The sequence below is a fragment of the Ascaphus truei genome, chromosome 2 (genome assembly GCF_040206685.1).
Source record: "Ascaphus truei isolate aAscTru1 chromosome 2, aAscTru1.hap1, whole genome shotgun sequence".
Taxonomy (NCBI): Eukaryota; Metazoa; Chordata; class Amphibia; order Anura; family Ascaphidae; genus Ascaphus; species Ascaphus truei.
The window spans coordinates 122,308,014-122,334,212 of NC_134484.1; the positions used below are offsets into that span (position 1 = coordinate 122,308,014).

A 26,199-nucleotide genomic window follows, 5' to 3' on the forward strand; every position below is an offset into this window, starting at 1 on the left:
TGTCTGCGCCAAGGACTTTTTGATCTCTTTACTGTTGCAAAGTAAAATAGCTGCAGACACGAAGGTAAGGAAGATTTTTAATTGATCAAAAAATGTGGCATATATTTAAAACACCAATGACTAAAATCTTACACTTTCAGTCTATTAACTGTAAATTCAAGTCACACTTCACACATTAAATGGTGCTCAGCACATTTCTCTCAAATTATTTTTTCATGATTAAGTAATGGAATATTGTTTGTTTTTTTACAAAAGCCCTGATGGCTGATACTTCTTCTTACTGCCCACACAGGCCAATTACATTTTACCTCCATAACTCTTGCTACTATTTTTCAAAAACTGCAGTTTTCGACATCTTTCAAACTTCCAAGATGCCCAAGTGCAGAGCATACATTATAAGCGGGGTGCGCAAACTTTTTTGTTTGCGCCCCCCTGCCTGCTCTCCCCCCCCCCACCTTTCCTCCGGCATTGTTGGTGTCATTTGACACCGCATTGACATGGCGATGCGCTGCCAGTAGCCACAGGAGACAAGGTAAGAGATATACAGAGGCATCGCGCGTTCCCCCAGCATTTTGTTTAAACGTTGTGGAGGAAGAGCGCGGGGCCTCAGTAAACGCTGCGTCTTCCCAGAAAATGTCACGCTCCCCCCCCCCCCCCGCCTTATAAGAGTGAAATAGAAGCAAGGGGACATTCAGATCAAAGCAGCATGGTGAAGATCTATGGCAGCACTTTATACATGATTGACCGAGTGTCTGGAGGAGATATATATCTATATCCCCATAGCTTTGTGAAAAAAGGTGGGGTTACTGTGGTCTTCCAACAATCTTTTATTGAGAAGCTATTACTTGCATGTGCGACAGCTGGTGCATGCGCAGACGGCTACTGTGTTAGTAGCTTAAATAGCAACCGTATGAAAAAAGGGTATATACGGTATACATACACATTTAACGTTCGATCTCATGACACGGCATGGTACGCACACAAAAACTGAAAAATGCCTAAGCAAGTTTAACAGAATATGCATGCGCATAGCATTGAAACAGTCTTCCCCAAGCTGCAGAAGACTTGAGCCACATTTGTTTGAACTCTCCAGCAATGGGAAGAGCGTTTGACAGCATATTAAATAGGGGGTCTTTGTGCAAAAGAGAAAAACAGAAGATTAAAAAGCACGAAAAGAAAAAAAAAAAGCATTTGCATTAGGCAAATCACTTAAACCTAAGAAGCTGTTCTGGAGACCATATCTCCAGCAGCACTTACATGAAAACAGCGGATGTTTAAAGCAAATAAAACGGGATATGGTTTGTAAAAAACCTCACAAGAAAACAAAATGCATAGCCTGAAAAAGAGGGCAGAAGAATTTAAATACCTCAAGGGTATATACATAGACGAATAAACATTTCTTCCCAGGGAAGCGATATATGTATCCCATCATAAATGGCCCAACAACATTATCGTTTATTTGTAAAGCGCATACATCTAATGCAGCGCGGTACAATGGGGGTACAGAGATTTTATAATTACATTAGATAGACAAATTAAAAAATGAGGCCTAATAAGAACAATCGTAAATCTATGTCTAGTCTTAGAAAATGTATTCCTCATAGTTAAAACTGACCCCGCACTGCTGTGCTTGAGACACGTGTGCACTTCATCCATGCCTCCATACCTACATGGTTTCTGTATGGTATTACTTGTATGTATTATCACCAAAAAAACCTTACAAGCAATAGAAGTAATAATGTTACTGGTAACATTTCCAATAACTACAATATTTGTATTGCTTGGCGGTGTCAGAGAGCATTACAGGAAACGTCAGCAGGTAAAGGTTTTTACCATTAAAATTCTATTCTGACCAAGAAATAAAACCGTTCCCCGTTAAGCCTATGCATGAGATCACAGGAGCAGGAACTGATCCAAAGAGCAATGCCCTGGCCAATTACTGAGAGCCAGTGATGCAAGGCAAAGCTGCTCCTGAACGGAGTGTATAAAATGTAAAGGGTAATAGGAAAGATACCGAAATTGAAAATACACATTTTCTATTAATCCCTTTAGTGTCATGTAACATATTGTAACGCACTGAAAGGGGTTAAACGGGCGTCACACATGAGCAATTTAAATACACCAATTGAAATAGTGCTTTTACTACATGTGCGTTTACACATTTCTGAGCACAGTATATGTAAAATGTCTCACACACACACACACACACACACACACACACACACACACACACGGCTTTTAGACTTGGCTTATTAAATGTAGAATCATGCCCAGGCGGAGACTTGGCCTGGGCACCAATTCCTCATTTTCCACTCCCTGCTCAAAGGCTCAGAAATGGACTGAATGGAAGTGGACAAGCTATTTAATCAAGTGTCTGCATCCTATAATATTAAGCTGACTGGAAGCAGACCTAATAAAGGTGATGATAACACCCAGTACCACACAAATAATCTAAAGTAAGCACCAGGTGCATAGGGAAAATTAACATGGAATGCAAAAAGATGTTGACCGAGGTCACATAAGTCCCTTCTTAGCACGCACTCATGGTGCAACAATAATGAATAGTAGGGAGGATATAGTATTCCTTAGAGGAGCCTAACTGATGCCAGTCACCCACAAAAGGCAGGGCTATATGGCGACAGGACATCTAACCTGTTAAAATGTAAATAATAAATGTTTATTAGGATATCAATACGCCGAAACAGGTGAAAAGTATGTAAAAGTGAATTAAAACTTAGAATAAAATATTCCCCAAGCTGGGAGGTGCTAGTGTGGTTAGTGATAGTGCTGGCTAGTAATGACACAGAGTGTGACAAGAGCATTTGGTACGCTGTGCATTTAACCCTGTCATTACTAGCCAGCAACATCACTAACCGCGCTAGCACCTCCCAGCTTGGGGAATATTTTATTTTAAGTTTTAATTCACTTTTCCATACTTTTCACTTGTTTCGGCGTATTGATATCCTAATAAACATTTATTATTTTCATTTTAACAGGTTAGACGTCCTGTCGCCATATAGCCCTGCCTTTTGTGGGTGACTGGCATCAGTTAGGCTCCTCTAAGGATTACTATATCCTCCCTACTATTCATTATTGTTGCACCATGAGTGCGTGCTAAGAAGGGACTTATGTGACCTCGGTCAACATCTTTTTGCATTCCATGGAAGCAGACCTAGCCTATTTTAGCGAGAACATCCTACAATATGCAATGTTAAGAAGAATGTCTATATAGTGTACACTATAAATACCATCCACGTTCCACTTAATATACAGTAGTTTTTGCATTGTACTGCCAATGAACTCTGCTCCTCGCATTGTAGAACAACAAACCCAACAAAATTGATTCAAAATGACAAAAAAACTATTTGGTTTGACCAGAAATTGCACAGGACTTTCCATGCTCACGAACCATTTATCTCCTGCTTATTTCTATATAAAAATGAACATGCATCCGAAATAACATGTTATTGAACAAGAACTTCAAATGGTGTGATGACTTTAATGTTTATGGCAGCCTCCCAACTTTTTGGTAATGATAATATTCTGCTCACTATGGAGTCATACAATATATGTTCAACTTCCTTTGATCCCATAATAATGGAGACTCTCTTAAACACTGCACGTCAGTACCGGATGCAAGGGGATGTACGCACCTGGTTTCTTTTAACCCTTCTTTCTGGATGACTTCCAAGATCTGTTTTGCGGTCATGGGTGAATTGGGATGTTTTTCTAAAGCCTGCGGGGTAGAAACAGAGGACAATTATTTGTTGGAATGTTTACTGTTTGTGAAACATCCAGGTTCTGTATGCCTAATATATATGTGGCCATACACCGAAAACCATTTTCAAATGCTATTAACCTTTACACTGACCTTAGGACGTATAAAAAATTTTTTATGGGAATGCCACCTGCATGGCCCTTCCAATGCTTATAAACGTTAGTCTCCCTCCTGGCTGCAGCCGCTGGGCTTTACATTTCACCCCAAACGCCTGCATTTGCTGCTTAGGTCTCACAGGGAATACTGAGGAGCAATAATAAATCACACTTAGATATAAAAATAAATCTAAGGAGAGGAACCCTCCCCAACTCAGGGAGGGGAGGGAGGGAGGGGAGGGAGGGAGTTGAATCGACCCTCCCCAACATCACTGCCCTCGTTGATCAAGTGGGATGTTGAGTGAATGGGGTGGACAAGTCACTTTGCAAACCTCCAGATGTCCTCTTGTAGCTGGAGATTACATGCGATGCCGGTCGCCTCGGCTCCTGTGCCTGGCGATCTAGGACTTTTGGCCAGGACCAATGCGCCGCCGGCGGTCCACCACCAATACAACTCACCGCCGGGCGGGTCGTCACTTGACATTTCGCTGCGCGTGCTCCGACCCCAAGTTTAAATCTCAATGGAGAGGAAAATTTACTTTTCTCAATGTCCCGCACAGCCCTGCGGGACTCAGAGCGGCGAATCGTTTTCCTCTCCATTTAGGTATAAAGATGGCATCGGTGTTCCGAGCGCTCGCGGTGAAATATCAAGCGGCGACCTGCCCGGTGGTGAGTTGTAGTGGTGGCGGAACGCTGGCGACGCTTTGGTAGTGGCCAAAGGTCCAATTCCGTATGCCTGGTATATGGTGTCATACCCACAGACAGAGGACAGTAAACCGTCTCCTTGTGGAAACCAACTCCCTAAACATGTTGCATATATATTTTACTGTACATGGTGTTTTAACACTGCTTGTTCACAAGAGCACAAATCTGGTATTACATTAGCATTCTTTTAGGATATCCCCATATGTTTAAGAATGAAATTCTGCCTTCAGGGGAAGAGAGCCACAAAGTGCACACAGACTCAAAACAACATTTTTATTTTAAAAATGGGCCATCTACTTAGTCAGCCTCTGTATGGACGCGCTTACAGTTATGGCGAGATCAACGGCGCACTGTGGCAAAAGCAAGTACCTGAAGTTCGTCGCGGGTGCCCATAGTGGGCGCGACCGCGACAGCGCCGTGGAGACCAAAAGCACAGAAGACAAAGGATTTTGTGATGCACAGCAACGGTCACATCACGTGACTGGCGGGAAGCCAATCACATCTCTATCTTGCCTTTTGTCCCTTCCCCCTTGCTGACGTCACCGCCCCTTGCCGCCAGCGAAATCGCAAAACAACTTTCGCTATAGCGACGGCGGCGTGTGACGTCACACGGTCTCTAGCAAGCAATGCAGTGCTCACTATAAGCGCAGCCTATAACAGTTCAAAGAGAGACACCTCCAAGGATACCTCTGATTTTCTGCTTTCAGAAAATAGATGTCGTTTCTGGGTGAATCACAGTTTAGTTACTAGAATTACATGAGTAAATAGCAGTGCACTAAAATCTGTCTATTGCTAATTTGGGACCAGTTTCCCTTGTAAAAAAATAAATATAATTTACACCTGTACACAAAACAAAGGAAAATATATTGTTACAACTCCTTAAAATAGAAAATGAGTAACTTTGCAAAGAATCAACACAGTCCCAATATTTTCTTTTTTGCATTTTCATGATATTGTGGAAATCACATGTCCTGATATGCACTTGGGAAATAAAAGTATAACTTGTTATCCAAAAAAAACAAAACTATATGCGTTACTACAAAACTGGCAAACAAGTGTTTGACATTTGTATTTCAAAAGTCTTTAACATTTCCTTGGCCACGTAAGTTAACACACACACACACACACACACACACACACACACACACAGACTTTCCAGCTGCAGTCCCAACAATATTTTATCTGTGCCGGATTAATTCAGCAACAGGAGTTTAGTAAAAATGCACTCTTACAAAGCAACAAAAAAAACAGTACAATGCTTATGTTATGCTCACCAGTATAATTTAATAAACATAATAATAAAATAAAAAACCTCATGGCTGATGAGAAAATTCTGGAAATTCTTGCCGAAATTTACAATGACAAGAAAATGAGAGAGCGCTTTGACAAGAACCAAGTATGACAGAGGGTTCAGAAAGATGCAGTAGGTGTTGCTTTTCATATGATGTACATTCAGACACAAATTCTGAAACACATTAACCCCAATGAATTCTAATTCCTCAATGCATATATCCTTTCTATGACTTCTACATATAAACGCCAGACAGCGGTACAATTAATAAGAAACAAGGTTGCATACATGGTACTGAAAGAATGCTGGTGAGGTAGGCTATCTGAAGGAGATATGGAGAGATGGCTCTGCCATACAAGTCACCAGTCAGTAACAGCTCTGCAAGCCTGTGGTGCACAAGCTCAAATCAACATCATGCTGAGTTTATACATCAACCATTTGAGTTGCTCTATCGTCTTTTTATATTGAAGCATTTGTCTGGCTATACAAGATGAACATAAACCTAAACTGTTTGCTTAAAGATGTATTCTGTGCATCATGCACCGAAAAAGCTGCCGTCATGAAAACAATATGGTCACAATGAACTGTCTAAGTGTACACTGTATACAGGGGGGGATTGAGTCACTCTTTGCAGAAGAGCGACCATGTAATACATTTCATCCCATGTGTGTGCCTAGGGAGGAGTAACAAATGGAGGTATAACACACAAATTATATGAAAAAGTGAAAATTAAAAAAAAAAAAAAAAAAAAAGGATTCCGTGCTGAGGTGATCATTACCAAAACTGAAAAAACTTTTTCTACATTCAACATCCAGGAGTGCCTCTATTTTATCTCTCAAAAAGGTGCACACATAATTGGGAGACCCCCCAGGTAGACTGATCGTCTCCGAGATAGATTCCTTGAGTTCTAATATGTCTCAATTTGTGAATCACTTTCCTCAAAAGTATGTTGTACAACTTAGATCGTATATATAAAAGACACTTTACATATATTGCATTTAATTTCAGATATTCAGTGGGGTAACCATTTTCACTGGGCTATATGAGATGTGGAAGCCCTATACACGAATATTGTTCATGTGAAGGGCCAACGAGCCATCCAGTCTTTTCTTGGAAGGGGATTATAATATGCCCTAGTCACTCTAAAAATGATAATTTTATTTAGAAATTATATGAGTTTATAGGAACACTATTTTATTTAGTGGCTATTTCTTTTTACAATTGTGTGGGATTGGCCATGGGGACATGGTTCACCCCCAGTTATGCACATTTGCTTATGGGTTATTGGGAAGGTCATGTGTGTGTGTGTGTGACACGATAATCCCCTGGGGGCGGCCTTGGTTTTCTATGGCCGTTTCATCAACGATAGTCTTATTATTTGAAAAGGTACAAAATTGGATCTATAACATTTATTTGAACATTTTAAACAATAATAATTTGGGATTGAAATTCACTTTTAAATATTCAAGAGTACCATATTGAATTTCTAGATCAGTCACTATCTGTGAGTGATCGTTTGGAAATGGAAACTGATGTATACACCAAAAAACCTTTCCTGCAATAATTATATACAAGTTTGTAGAAACCACCATCCACAGTAGCTCCATAACATACTGTTTGGACAGTTTAATTGTCTCCGACTAAACGGTTTCTCAGATCAAACATTCGATATACAGTCAAATATATTGAAATATATACTTTTGAGGGGGTATGTCAAATTTGGCAAGTAATGTACAAGGGGAAGATCTTTACCACGTGAAACCCTACTGTGAAAATAAGAAAAGTAGGCGATTGTCCGAATGGGAAACTAAAGTAAATAATAAAAATTTAAAAAAAACATTCATATCAGCCATTTTTATAACAAGATATCAAATTCACTACAATAATTCAGACCATTATTAGGAATCATTGGAAAATCTTTAAATGTGAACCCATTTTGACACAAATTATGAGATCATTCCAAAAACATCTTTAAGGAAGCAAAAAAGTATGACTAACTTTGTGGTACCAAGCCTTTAAAGATCTACTGAAAACAATACTAATACTAAAATGTGGTCTTCAAATTGGCTTAATCAGTGAACAATTAGAAATTATAAGTACGGATCAAGTAGATGCACAACTTGTAGTTCTATACAAAAGTGGTCAAAAAAAAAAAAAAAAAAAAAAAGAGTTGTTTCTCTCACAAATAGTAAAGTTTTGGTTCTCACCCAGGGTGCCAGAACCCATGACTTAGTAGCTACGTCCTAGTGGACAAAGTGGTTAATATTACACCGAGAACAGAGATACCTTTAACGTTAGAATATGGTCAGAAATGACCTTGGAAACAAAAGCATTTTTTACAATGAATACGGTCTTGATGGGGTTAATGCTATATAGTTAGAACCGACCATTGGTGCCATTGACGTCAATGGGGTTTTTGGGACGATAACACAAACTGTTGCTTTGGACCCTACAGATTTATGCCCTGTAACTTGCTTGCTTGCTATGGTGTGATATATGACTCCTCCCTCTCCTCATCCCCTCATATTCAAACTTCGTCTAAAACTGGTGACGTCTTCCTCTAACATCGCTAAGATCTGCCCTTCAAATGGCATTCTATGGCTATTGGTTGTAATACCTTTAAAGTGACCAATATTAGAGCTCTTAACAGATTAAATGATAGCGTACACAATAAAAAAAACTGACGTTTCAAAAGCTCTGTACACTAATGTCATCTATAAATCCTCGCAAACCGTCAAGCCAAACCTAAAAAACACACCAGTACGCGGGCCATAACTGTTCACCAGAGGGGGGTGAGGGGCTACAGGCACTACCGGGCAGTGAGGTAGAGGCCCGCCCAGGTGGCCAATAGGGGACGTTGGCCTTGACTTCCGGTCGAAAACGGAAGTTAGGCCCCGCCCGGATAGCCCCCCCCCCCTCAGCAAAAGGGCCAGAGACACAAGTTGTGTAACATCACTATAAAGAACTAAGAGCTGGATAAAGTATCACCATGCAGTCTCTGAACATAGGTGATCTGATCCCACAGGACCACAAATCACAGTGCAGCATCTTTGCTGATGGCTAGTCTCACTACTGGCAGCTATTGGGGAAAGATCCCCGAATATGGGCTTTTCCTATAGCAACCACAAGCGGAGCATGAGTGGGGCCTGTCTGGTACCTAAAAGGGGTGATCTGGCCTAATCTGGATGCCACTGACACACACCCTACCTTCCCCATGTCTGTCCTGGCTCCAACTGCGCTCTGAGCGTGCCAAATGTAACAAATCTCTCCCTCAGTAGCTTGCTGCAGACCTATTGGCCATCCTTGACCACGTGATCGGGACATCCCAGGGGATCCTGGGAGATGTAGTTCCCCTGCGGAGCTATGTAGAATTTGGCCGTCGCTGTGTAGCCTCTCTGTGCATGTGTGCCTATCTGCAATGGCTGCCGATGCCTAGTGGGGCAATACGCATGCGGACAGTCACAAGATGGCGGCGCCCTGTGCTAGGTGCCGCCACGGAATCCCGGCGACCGGGTCGTCAGCCCTTCTGCCTCCAAACTTCCTCAGCCTGCCGATGGGGTCCCTACTTGCCAGCGGGTCCGCCCGCCACTCCGGCGGCGCCCGCATGCGCCCCAGCAGCCAGCGGTATCTCCCCCCCGCAGCTGCAATGGAGGCAAGGAGGACCAGGAGTGTGGGGAACCCCATCTACATATTAAAAGATGGATATATTTTTTTTATGTACAGTTTTTGGCTTCATTAATCTCACTGGAGGGAGATCTACTGAGGGTCAGATCCCAAGTGGAGATTGGTAGTCACATTTCACACTGCCAGACAACTTTGGCTATACTGCTAATCTTAAGGGCACTTCATTCAAGGAGACAATTTCCATGCAACAAGAGCACACAGAAGGGGGGGAAAAATAAAATACACATATACACTTTGAATCACAATGAAAATGTGAGTACCCTTTCTGTGTGTTCTATTCCTAATTGGACAGAGACTGCGGGATGTGCTTTTTTTCTGTTTTTTGTCTCCCTCCATGAAGAAGCAGACCTGGGGCAAGGAAAGGCAGAGTGAACATTCATTTCGTACCATTCATGTTTCATGCATAAAGCATGAATGTGATGGCTAAAATGTAAGTGTAAACGCCATAGACCCCACCAACCGAATTGTGCAATTGATGTTTAAACACTCCACACTGTTTTTCTTTTCTCCTTGTTTCGCATATCATCTGGATCCATAAGAGAACATATGCCCAGCAATTTCTACATGGGGTTTTTTGAGAGAAACCCAGGTTTTTTTAGGCTACAGGACACTGCAAGACTCATATTTTTAGACATTGCACCACTTAAGAGACTTCCATTTATTTTGGTCACTTTATCACATGTTTTTGGTTATTATCACTGCTTGACCATTTTATATTCACTTTGTGGTCTATTATAGTGCTAACGCTTGTGTATGCTATTTTCTACCTAAAACTATGTTTTATTTAACTTTCCCGTAAAAATGGGAAGTTACCAGTGTAGCTGAATTTTTAGAAATATTAAAATGATGCTAAAATAACTTATTTTTTTCCACACAATATAAATAAGTACATTTGTTTACATTTTCTCATGGTCTCGTAAAGTCAAGCAAATACGTTACTTATGTTTCTCGGTTTGAATAATAATCGCTTCATAATTACAATGGACAAATAAAAACAATAATTAATCTCTGGAGGAGTGACAAACACCAATAGACCTTCTACAAACATTGTAAAACCCCTCCAAAATCTTGTTCACCGTGAAAAAGTTACAAGGCAAAAAAATAAAAAAAATTCACTACATATTAAAATCAATTAGTAAGCTTTCCACGGTTCTTCTTTAACTTTGTATTGGAAGACTCACTTTTTTTTTTTTTTTTTTAGATTTATTTTTTTCCCTTTAATATTTATTTATAAAATATTTTACCAGGAAGTATTACATTGAGAGTTACTTCTCGTTTTCAAGTATGTACTGGGCACAGAGTAAGACAAATAATACATGGTTACAAATACAGTTACATAAATGAACAGGGTATACATTATATACAAGACATTGAGTGCACAGTTAAAGAAAATATATATTATGAGCGTATGAAACAGTTACAGACCAAATTTAAAATGTGAGACAGCCTTAGATTTGAAAGAACTTAAACTGGTGGTGGATGTGAGAGTCACTGGTAGGTTGTTCCAGTTTTGGGGTGCACGGTAGGAGAAGGAGGAACGGCCGGATACTTTGTTGAGCCTGGGGACCATGAACAGTCTTTTGGAGTCTGATCTCAGGTGATAAGTGCTGCATGTGGTAGGGGTGAGGAGCTTGTTCAGGTAGCTGGGTAGCTTGCCCATGAAGAATTTAAAGGCAAGACAGGAAAGGTGAACTTTGCGCCTAGACTCTAGTGTTGACCAATCTAGTTCTTTGAGCATTTCGCAGTGATGTGTGTTGTAGTTGCATTGGAGAACAAAACGACAAATTGAATTGTAGAGGGTGTCAAGTTTGCTAAGGTGGGTTTGAGGTGCCGAGCCATATACTATGTCTCCATAGTCAATAATTGGCATTAGCATCTGCTGTGCGATACGCTTTCTGACCAGGAGACTTAGGGAGGATTTGTTCCTGTAAAGTACCCCTAGTTTGGCATAGGTCTTGGTTGTCAGGGTATCAATGTGCATTCCGAATGTTAAGTGGGAGTCAAACCATAAGCCCAGGTATTTAAAACTAGTGACAGGGGTTAGGGTGGTGTTAGCGTTGGTTCTAATCAGGAGCTCAGTCACTGGAAGCTTTACAAATTTAGTCTTGGTCCCAAATACCATTGTTACAGTCTTGTCAGTGTTTAAAAACAGTTTGTTTTGGGAAATCCAGTTTTCGAGTCTCAAAAAGTCAGACTGAAGTATGTGTTGAAGGTCAGAGAGGCTATGACTGTGTGCATATAGGATTGTGTCGTCTGCATACATGTGTATTGAGGCTTCCTTACAAGATGTGGGAAGATCATTAATGAACACTGAGAAGAGTAGGGGCCCCAGAACAGAGCCTTGCGGGACACCACAGGTGATATCCAGGGGGTTGGAGTTAGAGCCCGAGATGGACACATGTTGGGATCTTCCTGATAGGTAGGACTGAAACCAGTTTAAAGCATGCTTCCCTATTCCAGAGCTCTGGAGTTTATTAAGCAGGATAGCATGATCAACTGTGTCAAAAGCCTTTGCAAAATCTGTGCATCAAAACAATCCACACATTAAGAAATTCGCTAAGTTGCCGAATTATCCGGCTAAGGAGTTCACTAAATGGCTGTCAATGCAACAGAAGAGAACCAAAGATGCAAAGTTCTGTGGGGAACATCATGTGACCAGGCAATCAATAGATACAATTGATGCACTGCTAGAGAGAGGGCAGGGCTTTATTTATTAAATTTAAAAAAAAGGGTGTGCCAGAACCGGTTTCAGAAGAGAACGGGGATGTGACTTTGTAAATGGTTGTTAAAGAAACAAAAAAAAAAAAAAAAAAAAGGCGTTGTTACATTAAAAATGTCAATCGAAGTAAACCGATTCCTGACAAGTATATGATCTCTTGGGAGAGATTTAAATACAGATTTGGTTCGTGATATTTGGAAAGACATATGGAGGCCGCCTCCAAGAACTCAAGTGTTGTGATCAAGGAAAACATTTACAAACTAATATTTAGGTGGTACATGACCCCTACTAGGTTACACTCGTTTCTGCCAGGTGTTTCCCCATTGTGTTGGCGAGGCTGTGGTGAAATGGGGAATATATATATATATATATATATATATATATATATATATATATATATATATATATATATATATATATATATATATAATCATGCCCTAAAATCCAGACAACATGGAAAGGGGCATGGGGATCACTGTTCCGCATGACCCTCTTTATATACTACTAGGAAAACCAGCGACCAACCAAAATAAAAAAAGGAAGCCAAAGTTATCTCCCAAATTTTGAATGTTACTAGATGCACAATAGCCAAAACTGGAAACAAGCTACCCCATCTTTGAGCTCCACCATTCAATTCGGGGAGGTTTGGGACCCTTGGTTTCGCAAGGCAGGTATATCCCCATATCTAGATTAAAATATTCTGAATGTTGTGATTTATGTTGTATTAAAATGTTATTCACTATGCTATATATGTACAAATGCTGTCCCCTCCCCCCCCCCAAATGTGATATTACCAGCTATCTGTATCTATGCAAACCCCCACCCCCCTTCTTCTATGTACCCGTTCCCTATAATCTTTGTAAACTATTCAATAAAAATTCACGTAATGTAATAAATAAAAAAAAATAAAAAAAGTCACTCAATTGTTTTAAAAGAAAAAAAAATGCTACAAGTACTTTCTCAAAACTACAAAACTGATTTTTTTTATATATATAAATAAAACAAACATGTGCTGTAGGATATTGCTTGATCTGCAACTTTAAGACAATGGTAGATCATAATATTTAGTGAATGCTGACATTTTGTTTGTTTGAATGCGGCCATAAATTTCCAGGTCTCATCAAGTTGTGGTGATAGCTACAAAATCGGCTCCAGGATTTGAAAATGTATACTTTAACATTTTACGATGAGGCTACAAACCTTTCTGAACAAAGATAACTCAACAGCACCTGCAGGTATCCGAGGAGTAATGGTAACAGCGCTTGTGGTGGAATTAAGAACACACATCAGAACCTCACACACCAAATCAGTCAAATGCATTTATTTTTCAGTGACCACTACAATTGTTGCTCCTAGATTACCACTTGCTTGATCAATAACATACCATTTGTTACTTGAATTTTTTTTATTGATCTTTTTAAAGAGAAGGGGTACATAAAAAAGAAAAAAAAAAGGGGGGGGTGTACATTGATACATACAATCTGGTAATAACATGGTTGGGGGTGTTAGGGAAGGGGGACAGCATTTGTTCATATATATTATAGTGGGCAACAGTTTAAATACACAGTGAAACACACTGTTCAGAGATTTTAGTCTAAATATGGGGATATACCTGCGTGTCAAAACCAAGGGGCCCAAGTCTCCGAAAATTGTGAGGTGGAGCCATTCAGGTAAGCTGAAAGTTTCCATATAAAACTATATGCCAGATGTTGTTGTTTATTTGGTTCACAGATGGAGGGTTAGGTTGTTTCCAATTCTTGGCAATTGTGCAGCTAGTGGAGTTCAACATTTGAGAGATAACATACCATTTGATATTGGTTGGAAAAAAAATGTCCATGTGAGAGAGCAAGAGTGCAATGCTTTTCAATTGAGGCCTCTTAGTATTTAAGAGGCTAATGTTTTCCTGGCTCTGGATTCCTTGTTTATTTTTCACAAAAGCTACAGGAAAATGCTATATGGTTTAAGAAGAAAAAAAAAAAAACACACACACGTGGCTCATGAAGGCACAATAATTTGAAAATAATCATCCCTAAAAGCAAAAAAGTCATATTCCATTTTATTTTTTGCGAGGGCAGATGTTGTTATGAGTGGGTAGTCATATGTCCCATCTATGAAACAAAGTGTAGAGCGATTGTCAACAGCATACCCTGGAATTAACAAGTCAGGACATAGATGACGTTACCCTTACTATCGCTTCAATAGAAAGGAGTTATCCCCTGTGACAGTATCCTAAAGACATATAACTGAGCCTTCCAAATGGATACATAAAATACACAGTGCTAACCATTCACAAGACATGCTATGACCTGGATATGCCACTGACTGCATGGAAGGCAGCTTTGTTTATTATTATATGCAATATATTCTGAGATCTTGTATTTGTATGAACACATTGCGAGTAAAAATACAATACTTGTTATTTTTATTCTATCACCACCACTGTATGCTTACTTAGAAGGAAAATATGTAAGTGCAGTATACTGAAAGATTTATACCTATAATATTGGAACAGAGAAATATTATAGGTATAAATCTTTCAGTGTACAGAGCACACGCGTATATATATATATATATATATATATATATATATATATATATATATATATATATATATATATATATATATATATATATATATATATATATATATATTATATATATATATATATTTCTTTTGTGTGTGTGTGCAGCCACCACTTTGGGGTCTACTAGTTGGTTAACAGCTTTAATGGGTTCATTGTGTGGGCACACTCCGGTTACTCACCTCATGGTGAAGGATGAATTGTATAAAGGATAGCTACTCCCCAATAGGTTTCGTGACTAGTGATGTCTTCAGGGAAATGGGGGGTATATATAGCTCCCCTGAATGTTCCAGAACCAGGTTCCTCGGAGTGGCAGTTGGAGAGGGTCTCACTGAGTCATGTAAATATGTTTAAGTGTATAGTCGTATCTACTAAGGAAGTATAGCCTGGGTCCCCCTGGTCCCCTTACCTTTCCATAGGCGTATAGCAGCAAGGGAACTGCAAGTTCCAACAGCCTCAGGGACTGCAGTCCACATGTTGCTAGGCAACCAATAGGGCTGAGAGATTCTGACAGTTGGGATTCTGACAGTTAAGGGGACTGTTAGTTGGAGCCAGGGCAGACAAGGGGAAGGAGGGGTCTGAGTGTCAGTGGCACTCAGACTAGGCTAGAAACTCCCCTTAGGTCCCAATCACGTGAAGCGGGTGACTGCTGCAGGGAAGGCCCCTTAGATAGGTATGCTTACCATTTCACTACAGTGTCAGGGACACAAGGAAGACGCCATGTTGTGATCGTGATCTGGGACTAGACCACCGCGGTGTTAACAAAGACTCTTAACGGTGAGACCCTCCTACCGGAGTCCACCCAACGCAGAGGCGGACACCATCGCTGAGGACCACGTCGCTAGATCAGACGGATCCTCATTTCTAAGTCGGCCGCACCGAGTACTGGGCAGGTACCTCAACAAGTGCACCAACAGTTCACGGGAAAGCGCTACTCCTTACACTTTTGGTTAGGCTGGACACTGGGAAAGGGACAGCAGGGTATTGGTGCCTAGCACCCAAAGTACATTTGGGACACTCACTGGTGGCATTGGGTGGGGTGCTCATTATACTGTGATGTGGTGTTATGTTGCATAGTTGTTATAAGTTACTGTTCAGTAAATACTGTTACATATACCCTAGTGTGCAATTACTGACTATTGTCTTGGGGGGGGGCTATCCCACTGTGTGAGGATCCTTCCCAGGTGGAGGCGCTGTTAGTATATTCATTACACACACCCCAGGCTCCCAGTGGCGAAGGATCAGGCCTCCTGTTTGCCACTCAGGTAATAGCATCACACAAGGTCACCCTAGACAAGGAGGGAAAGGGGGCTACAGAGGTCTTGTCACCTCTATTGTTTTCAAATTAGAGAATGTGCCCAATTCAGTTAGCTCCTATAATGATGACCCAAGACTTGTCATTCGGGAAGAGGAATGAGCATAAAATTGGATCGACTCAACCAGCAGGTCCTTAGTAATCGCCTGATATAATATGCATGGATGACTTATGTAGTACAGGGGTGCTCAAACTTTTTCCTCTTCGCGCCCCCTACCTGCTCTCTACCTTGTCTCTGGCGTCAAATGACGCCGCAAGGTCATGTGATGTCGCATTGCCATGGAAACACTGCATCACCGGAAGCCGTCGGGGACAAGGTAATGGAACTTGGAGGCCTTGCACGTCCCCCAGCATTTCATTTAAATGCTTTGGGGGAAAAGTGCGGGGCCTCCAACCACTGCGCCCTGCACAGAAAATCTCACGCCCCCCAGTTTGCACACCCCTGATGTAATACACAGTGTGACGGGTTACTGATCGCTTTGAAGTAAAGGGTATTCCCACCACAGTAACCCCTTGAGGTTGGGCACGATTGATGCTGTACAGGAGATCGCCAATCTAACCAATACTAAAAAAAAGGGGACACAATTGTAAGTACCACCCTAATGTATGAGTGAGAGCTACTAGTGGAAGAAGCACAGAGTAACCATTTTCTTTTCCACTAGTCAATATCTGAAGTGAGGTGCATTTTGTATGTAGAGCACTATGAATGGCTGGGAATAAAGCTCTTGTTTGTACTATAAAAGTCCCTGGCGCCCATCGTGTGTGTGCGTGTACACACACACACACACACCTTATGCCTTATGCATACTACATGTGCGTTTACACATTTCTGAGCACAGTATATGTAAAATGTCACACACACACACACACACACACACACACACACACACACACACACACACACACACACACACACACACACACACACACACACACACACACACACACACACACACACACACACACACCTTATGCCTTAGCGCACTATGTTTACATGTTGACTTTAAAAAACACTTTTTGGGGGAGGTGCGGGGGAGGGAGAAGCATAAATCGTCCAGATTTAACCACTCACTGGGATTAGTAGGCTTTGATCCTAGGAGGTATTGCCATTCAACGATAGGGAAGACAATAGAACATTGACTTACTAGGTTACCCCCAATAAAACACTGTTTCCCAGATCCATAAAGGGGTGCTAAGACCTAGCACGTCTTTACTCCCATTCATATGAATGCTTAGCACTAGTGTCCTTTTTTGAAGTGAAACTTCTTTAGTGGCACCCATTCTGATGGGGTAAAACTGGAGAGTTGGGGGCGAAATGTGAAACGGAAGTGACGTCACGGCTCCCCATCCCCCTCCCCCCACATGCCTGCTGGGACATGCGGCGGCGACACGCCGCTCCTAACGGCCGTTACCCCCACCCATCCGCTGCCATGGGTATACCAAGATGACTGGCGCAGAGCTTCCGGTGATGCGGGTGTAGTAAGATGGCGGAAGTCCCGCAAGGCCTCCGGCTGTGAGAGGAGGAACCGCTGCTCAGCCTCTCTCCTCCCTCTTCACTACCTCCGCTTCCCTGTGTCCCGCTGACTAACGGGCGCCACTTTCCCCACACGGGCGGCCGCCGGCGCCGCTCCTAACGTCCGCCGTTCCCCCTGCCATGCCGCGCATGCGCAGTTGTGATGGCGCCTCTGACGGACGCCACACATGCGCAGAAGCGGCTGGCAGCGGCGCCGTTTCCCCCACACGCTCCTAACGGCCTTTGGCAGCAACGCCATTCTGCCCTCCACTGACGCGGGCGTTCGCGGGCCCCCTGCGCTCGCAGGAAGCGGTGGCACACGGCGCAAACCCGGGCGCAATCCGCGTGGCACAGGGGCTCGGTGCCGGGGGCAGGGTCCTGCAGCTGGAAGAAAGGGTGACCCAGGCAGCAGACTGGTAACCTCACCTCTCGCCCGCGGTCACTCATGCCCGTGCCGGGCGCAATGTTACACCCCGCCCCTGGCTGCAGCAAGACACACACACAGACACAGACACAGACACACGAGGAATTCACACTTAGTGCAAATAGCTAATACAGAGGATGTGTGCCGAGCACGCGCATTATAAGTCAAATTTATTTGCGTTTTGTCACTGAAATTGTATTTTGATTTTTAATTAAAACATCACCAATACAAATACAATTTCTGTGACAAAAGTCAAAGAAGTTTCACTTACTATGCGCGTGCACAGCACACACAGCTTTTTTTCTTTTTTTGACGTCACACCTAGAATTGATTCCATCACAGTTTATCAGTTGGAAGAAACGCTGAAAAATGTGTCTGATACGGCTTCAAATTAGGCCTTACTTGGCCTGAAGCCCATGAACCCTCTTTCACAAGGAAAAAGGAAAGGAAAAAATAACTGCCCTAAAAAGTTTGCAGCCACTTACCCCCTCCTACTAATTAACAAAACACACACTTAACAGACACAAAGGGGCTTATTCTGTAAGCTCCGATAGCGCTGAACCGTGCGTTTTGCACAGGAAAGCCCCATTCAAGTCAATGGAGCTTTCCGTGCAGATTGCACGGTTCAGCGCCATTGGACCTTACAGAATAATCCCCAGAGAGCCACATAGCTTCAATGTATTAGAAATGGTGCCTATAAATTGTGATCACATGTACACTAGAGCTAGATGTTGTACATACTACTGCTAAAACCCTGCACCTACTTCTACCCAACAGGCTGTATAGCTTTATGGTTTAAAAATATATGAATTAAAATAGAACTAGTGATGTTAATCCAGTTGCGATAGTGCAGAAGAAAGGAGTGCTTCAGTATTAGGTGATACCTTTTTTATTTCAACCAACACTTAATATTATAAAATAGAGTCCACCTTGTCACTGGTACTTGTCACTCTTGCACAATGCAGTTCATGAAAAAATGGAAATCTGTTGGGTTAAGTTTATTATCCTCACGTTTCCGTAACTGCCTGAAATACGTAGCTGCCTGTGGGCTTGTGTTTGGGGGACTTATATCTTATGATCATGGACTGGTCTGTGCGGTTTGGCGTTTGTGCGTTGCCATGTCGCCGCGTCACTGAATGTGACATCAGTACGGGACGGACAGCGCCAACTAGGAAGCTGCACCAGGAGATTTCCTGCACGTGGGCTTCCAAACAGAGAATCGGAGCAGGCAGCACTCACAGCCAGAGCGTCGATATCTGCCGTTCCGGAGAGAGCATAACCCAAAGGGCCCCACAACCAGGCTTAAAAAGGTTTAAAGGTGTTGGAAGAAAGGAATAATTAGTGAGTTTTATTCCATGTGTTTGTTTGTATGTACATTATTAAATCACAGTATATAGCAGTTCTGTGCTATGTTTTCATTTTTTCCTTACATATCACTGCTGGGAGATTTATATTTGCGGAGTAGTTTCAACAACATCTTTCAACTACAGTTGTGTGTTTTTCTGTCTTGTACCATCCACGGTGTATATAGGTTCATATGTGTTGGTAGTGGTGTGTTTCCTAATCATTGCCAGTCACCAGTTAAATAGATTTGGTGTACTAATTATATGTCCTAAGTGAACTGCACAGAGGTGTTTTTGTCCTTATAATAGTAATATACCTCATATTGTTCTCTACACTATCTATTTTTTCCATGAACTCCATTGTGCAAGAGTGACAAGTACCAGCACCAAGAAGAACTCCATTTTGCAAAGACTGTGTATGGGATTTGGATAATCCCAGAGGACTCACAACTGCAGGATTTATAGCAAGTAAATACTCTATACTTGCAATTACAGTTGTATATACTAATATTTGACTGTTCATGGTTCATTGGGTTGTTTTGTGAACAGTATTTATATATTTGATATACCGGATTGTTAAAAGGTATAGCGCTATAGTTGTGTATTTTGTTCTACTTGATATTATAAGAGAAGCTTTTGAGAGTTCTCTCTTACTCAGGTCGGCAATACGGATTAAGAAAATATTCCAGTAGTTTAACAGAGATGAAAAACCATGATAATCTAAGGCAGAGGAGGCAGAGACGGGCTGGCAGGGAGGGGGGGGGAATAGTAAATAAAACAGACAGGGCTAATACACTCGCTAAATGTACAAACAGATAAGTAAATAAAGAAAACTATGCAATGTGCTACGTGGCCCTTCAGTATGTGAAAGAATGGCCCACCAATACTGATCAGCATGTGGACTCGCGGTAAAGCAGAATGGCAGATGTGTCATTTTGACACACACACACACACACACACACACACACACTTTGAGCAAACTTCTGCGAAGAAATAATATCACAGCAAATAATTATAACACCAGTTTATTTTCTAGCCACAGGGCAGCAGATGCTACCTTCTTGAATTTAAAATGCAACAAAATAGTTGAGAAAAAAATAAAATAATAATAAATAATCCCAGATGGGGGGAGCCCATTAGCTGGGCATTTATGCCCCTGTTGGAGGAGTGGATGCTGAAGGCTAAGCCAAATGCTTTAATACTAGGAAGTATTAATGGAGAAATAAACCTGTAGAAGAGAAATTGTATTTCTATTCTAAACCAATTACAGTGTATTGAATTTTGATTTAGTTTAAGGCGGTTTTTGCTTAAGCCAGACACGAAAGGAAAGTCTGTTTCTAAAAGCTAACCAACTAATCTGCAGCCACAACAACTTTTGAATGTTTTAAATGTAATTCCACTAATAGAAAAGAGACCCTGCATACCTGCAGGCAGAGGAAAAGACGATTGTAAAGATCACACGGAGTGTTAGTGGCTCAGGAAGGAACTGATCCAACAAGCTTGCGTTTTCAAGGATGACCGTGGGCACTATAAACATGGAAAGTACCATTAACCCCAATAGAAGTTTCCGTTTCATGGTGTCTGATCTGCACCACCACAGTTAAAACGAATAACCGCTATGATTTTTATATGCCATAAGACACCTCATGGTCCATTCACTACAATGTATACTACGTATTGAGGTAAATCTACTACATGAAATACAGATTAAAAGAATAGATTATTGCATGGCAAAAAGGTCCTTACTCTCTTCATCCAGCGAGTTCCGGATCCCCCCTTCCCACCCGTTGGCAGTGTATCTGTGACACGCTATGACCGCTTTAGTCTCAGGCCACGCTCGGGTTCCAGAGATACTATCCAACGTGGGTACTGACGGAGGGAAAATTAAATTGCCGCAAAATCTTGTCCTGCTGGCCAGTAGAAAGCAGCAACGTCACTGGTTGAACTGCCTATCGGACAGCCATTTCAAACCCTTAAAAAGAAAGGAACAGCGGCCGTACTGCCACCTTATATCTGTCCATTTAACGCAACATTGCATTGCCATTATTTTGTGCCCAGTACATACTTATTAATACATTGAGAGTTACCTCTAGTTTTCATTTCCTGGTAAAACATTTTATAAATAAAATAAATTAAATCATAAGATACAGAAAATCTGTAAGAAGGACATGGGAAGAGGAGAACTCAGCAGCCACGCATTTTTATCAGATACTTCTGTTTCATTAAGAACAGCATCATAACTACTTTAAAATAGAGAGGGGAAAAGAAAATGAAAACAATTTACCAACATGTCACTCGACATTTTTATCACAAAATATTAGATACATATCACCCGTCCCCCACAAATGCATTTATCATCTTAGGAACATTAAGGTTTTAAAATAAATTAACTGTATTCTGGATACAAGCAGAACAAAAAGCAAATAGCGCACTGCCACTGCCACCTGACTCCCTGGCAGTGCGCCATTTGCTTTTTGTTCTGCTTGTATCTGGATCCTCATCTCCATGGCTGGCACGCCACAGTGGACCCCCAGAGACTGTCGGAGTGGGTAAGAAGTGTATATTTATATATTTTGACCGTTATAGATGAGTACTCAAACTTGGACTATTCATACAACAAGGATGCTTTATTACGAATGACCTTATGAGTGACTCACAGGCCATTCTTCATATAACCCACTCCGTAGTAGTCTATCTGGGGTCCTTGAAGATTTATTGATTCTTGGATAAAGTTGCTTATGGTGGAGCACCCTTTCCCTCCTTTCCTAACTATATTCTGGAGCCCAGTTCAATTGAAATTGTGCAAAAACAAATTAGTACTTAAAAAGTAGTTTTTTTTTTAATTTGGACAAAAAATATACAGACAAGGAACAACTCGTGTGTCCCGATAGCTTAAGTCAAGCAGTACTGGTATTTTAAAATGCATATATCATTAAGAAATAATATCTATAGTTAAACAACTAAATTTGCATGGCGACAGCAGGATCACGTGTTAGCTGAGGGGCATTGGCACTCGGAATGATTGATGTGCCGCTGCACCAAAAGGGTTAAGTAACAAACTAAATGTAATACATGACTTATTCATTCCCAACTCTAAACCATTACAGAAACCTGGCTCTCTCCCTCATACTCTGCTTCTCCTGCAGCTCTCTCCTATGGTGGTTTCTCCCTTAGCCACACCCCAGACTAGGGAATAGACAGGGTAGGAGTCAGCATACTACTTTACCCATGCTGCACATTTCACATCTTACTCACCTTTACCTCCTCATCCTTCGATATCCATGCTGTCACTCTTTTCCCATCTTTCCCTCACGGTCATTTATCGTCCCAATGGACCTACATCCCAATTTCTGGAGAACTTTGCCTCCTGATTTCCTCACTTCTGACACACCCACGGTCATCCTGGGAGACTTTAACAGATCTATTGGCAATCCAAATGCACATCTTCACTGTCCAACCTCCTCCTATGGTCTCTTCCAGTGGACCACTCTCCTACTAACTGCAACAGACACTCCCTTGACCTGGTTTTCAGCGTCCAACGCCACTAACATGCCCTTCCCTCTCTGATCATCAAATCCTAACATTTAGCCTAACTCTACCATCTGCATCCTCAACACCTACTTCCACTCGCACATACAGAAACCTACATGCTCTAGACCCCCTTCAAATTGTCAACAGCTTTACAACCTCCTCTCTCCCAACTGTAACCTTTCCTGCCAAAACTTGGCAACCGCTCTATACAACAGTAAACTTTCATCAGCATTAAACAAATCAGCCTCCTGTCACTACACGTCGCCCCCTGACAAACAAAGTCCCAACCATGGCACAAAAGCTCTACCCGTTACCTCCAAAAGAGCTCACGCACAGCTGAACGTCACTGGAGGTAATCATGCTCGAAAGCAGATTTGCTCCACTGTAAAATCCTACTCTCCCCCTTTTCCCTGTCAAACCTACTTTTCTCCTCTCATACTACTGTAACTCTGTCCTCTAACCCTCAATACCCTTTTCCCCACCCTTAACTCCCTTCTCTACCCAAGAAAACCTTCATCCATCCCTCACGGCTCAAGACCTTGCCATCTGCTTCACAGATGGCATTGAGCCAGTCATGACCTCTCCCATGTCATGTTCCACATGCAACACCTACCTCCCTTCGCACAACCAAATCCACCCTCTGCTCATTTTTCCCTGTGACTCATCTCACCCTACAACCAGCCCCCTTGAACCTATTCACTCACAATCTCTCAGGCACACTAAGCTTCACCACAACTCTCCTTTTCTACACCTCCTCGCATCTTTAGCAGATTCCCATCTTCCTTCAAACTTGCACTCAACACACCCATTTTAAAGAAGCCCCCTCTTGATCATACCCATTTGTGAACTACCACCCTATTACTCTTCTCTCATTGACCTCCAAGCTACGGGCCTGGCTTGTATACAACAGCTTGATTCAAAAAGCAAAAAAGTTATTAAAACAAATTCTTTGCCTCTGTATTTACCAGGGAAGAATCAAATGCAATAGTAGTGCTGCAGGAAGAAGCCATAGTCGGCTTGATAAAATTAAAGTAAACAAGGCACCTGGCCCCGATGGCATACATCCAAGAGTTCAAGGAGTTAAGTTCAGTAATAGCCAAACCATTATATTTAATATTCCAGGACTCCATTTCCACAGGCTCAGTACCACAAGATTGGCGTAAAGCAGACATGGTGCCAATATTTAAAAAAAAAAAAAAAAAGGGAGCTAAATCATAAGCGGGGAATTACAGACCGGTAAGCCTGACATCAATAGTGGGGAAGCTACTAGAAGATTTAAAATACCTAATGAAAAATAAAATTAGTAGTAATAGTCAGCATTAATGTATGAAGGATAGGCCGTGCCAAACTAACCTTATGAGTTTCTTTGAGGTGGTAAGGAGGAATTTAGGCCACGGTAATGCAGTTGATGTGGTCTACTTGGATTTTGCAAAGGCTTTTGATACGGTTCCACACAAGATGTATGTAGGTATGTCTTTATTTATATATTGCCATTAATATACATAGCGCTTCACAGCAGTAATACACATGACAATTATAAACAACAAGTAATATAAATAACACACATATTGGGATTAAACGCTTCAGACATACAGTAAAAGTAACATTTAGGAAAAGGAGTCCCTGCTCCGCAGAGCTTACATTCCAATTGGTAGGATGTACAGACACAGAAGGATGTTCTGGTAAGTGCGTCTTCAAAGGGGCAAGGTTTATGTATGAGGTGTAAATCAGTCATTGAGCTACTCACAAAGCTGTCTCACATTTTAATCTGGTCTGTAACTGTTACATACGCCTATAATATATATTATCTTTACCTGTGCATGCAATGTCTTGTATATAATGTATACCCTGTTCACTTATGTAACCATATATTTTTTGTCATCGTAAGTCAATGACCTGGACATGCTTGAAAACTAGAGGTAACAATGTATTACTTCCTATTAAAACATTTGATAAATAAATAAAATACTCATATGCTTCATTAAGCAGGTGTGTTTTAAGGTGGGTCTTAAAAAGGTGGATAGAGGATGCTAGACGGATATTAAGGGGGAAGGGCATTGCCGAGGCCTGGGGTAGTTAGTGAGAAAGATTTAAGGCGGGAGAGTGAAGGGGTAGAGAGAAGATATCCTTGAGTAGAACACAAGAGTCGGTGTATAGTAAGAAATTAGGGTCAAAATGCCAGGAGGAACAGAAGAGTGTAAAGCTTTAAAAGTGAGGAGAATGGAGTGTGATACAGGATTTGATAGGAAGAAAGGAAAGGGATTTCAGCAGGGGAAGACGCGGAGACAGATTTAGGAAAGAATAGAGTGATTCTGGCAGCAGCGTTTAGGATAGATTGTAGGGAAGACAGGTTAGATGCAGGAAGGCCGGACAGTAGGAGGTTACAGTAGTCAAGACGAGAGAGAATGAGGGCCTCTGTCAGCATTTTAGCAGTCGAGCAAGAGGAAAAGGCGTATCTTTGTAATATTACGGAGGGGGAAAAAAAAAACAGTTGTAGCTACCTTTTGAATGTGAATGTGAGAGAGGAGTCGAGTGTGACCCCTAGGCAGTGTGCTTGTGCTACTGGGTAAATGATAGTACTACCAACAGTAATGTGGAAGGAGGTGTAGGGCCAGGTTTGGGAGGAAGTATGAGGAGCTCTGTTTTTGACATGTTAAGTTTAAGTCGGAGGAGAGCCATCCAGGATGATATAGCGGAGAGACATTCAGAAACTTTGGGCTGTACAGCAGGTGTTAAGTCAGGGGTTGAAAAGTAAATTTGTGTATCATCATCATCATCGAGGTGATATTTGAACCCAAGAGATGCAATTAGGTCACCTAGAGAGAGTGTGTAAAGAGGAAAAAAAGCAGGAGGGAGACAGGACGATAGTTAGAAAGACAGGTAGGATCAAACTTGCTGTTTTTGAGTAATGGTTTAAACTGTTGCATGTTTGAAGGAGGGAAAGGTAACAGAGTAGAGGGAGGAGATCAAAATGTGTGTATGTGTGTGTGTTTGTAAAGGGTTCCAGTTCAGGCTTTGGCTGGAACCCGCCCTTACCTGGCTGCTGTGGATATTTTGATTACTGGCAACCTGCTATATGTTGATCAGCCTGCTATATGTTAATCAGCCTGCACCTGTTCAAGGGCTTAAATAGAAGCCAGTGACTTCCAGCCCCTGCCTGATCATTGTATTCTTTTCATTGTGTTCCTGGCCACCCCGAGCTCTAGTTCCTGAGCCTTC

At 41.7% G+C, this 26,199-nt stretch overlaps 1 protein-coding gene across 1 annotated transcript in view; it reads right to left on the reverse strand.

The window, feature by feature from the left end:
• ASXL3 (ASXL transcriptional regulator 3) overlaps positions 1-26,199 on the reverse strand; it is a 175,883-nt gene that overhangs the window by 121,905 nt on the left and 27,779 nt on the right. Inside the window, exons 2-3 of the mRNA XM_075584627.1 lie at positions 3,654-3,736; positions 3,579-3,581 (exon numbers count right to left, since the gene is read on the reverse strand). Coding sequence (XP_075440742.1) covers positions 3,579-3,581; positions 3,654-3,736 — 86 coding nt within the window. The remainder of the gene's footprint in view (positions 1-3,578; positions 3,582-3,653; positions 3,737-26,199) is intronic.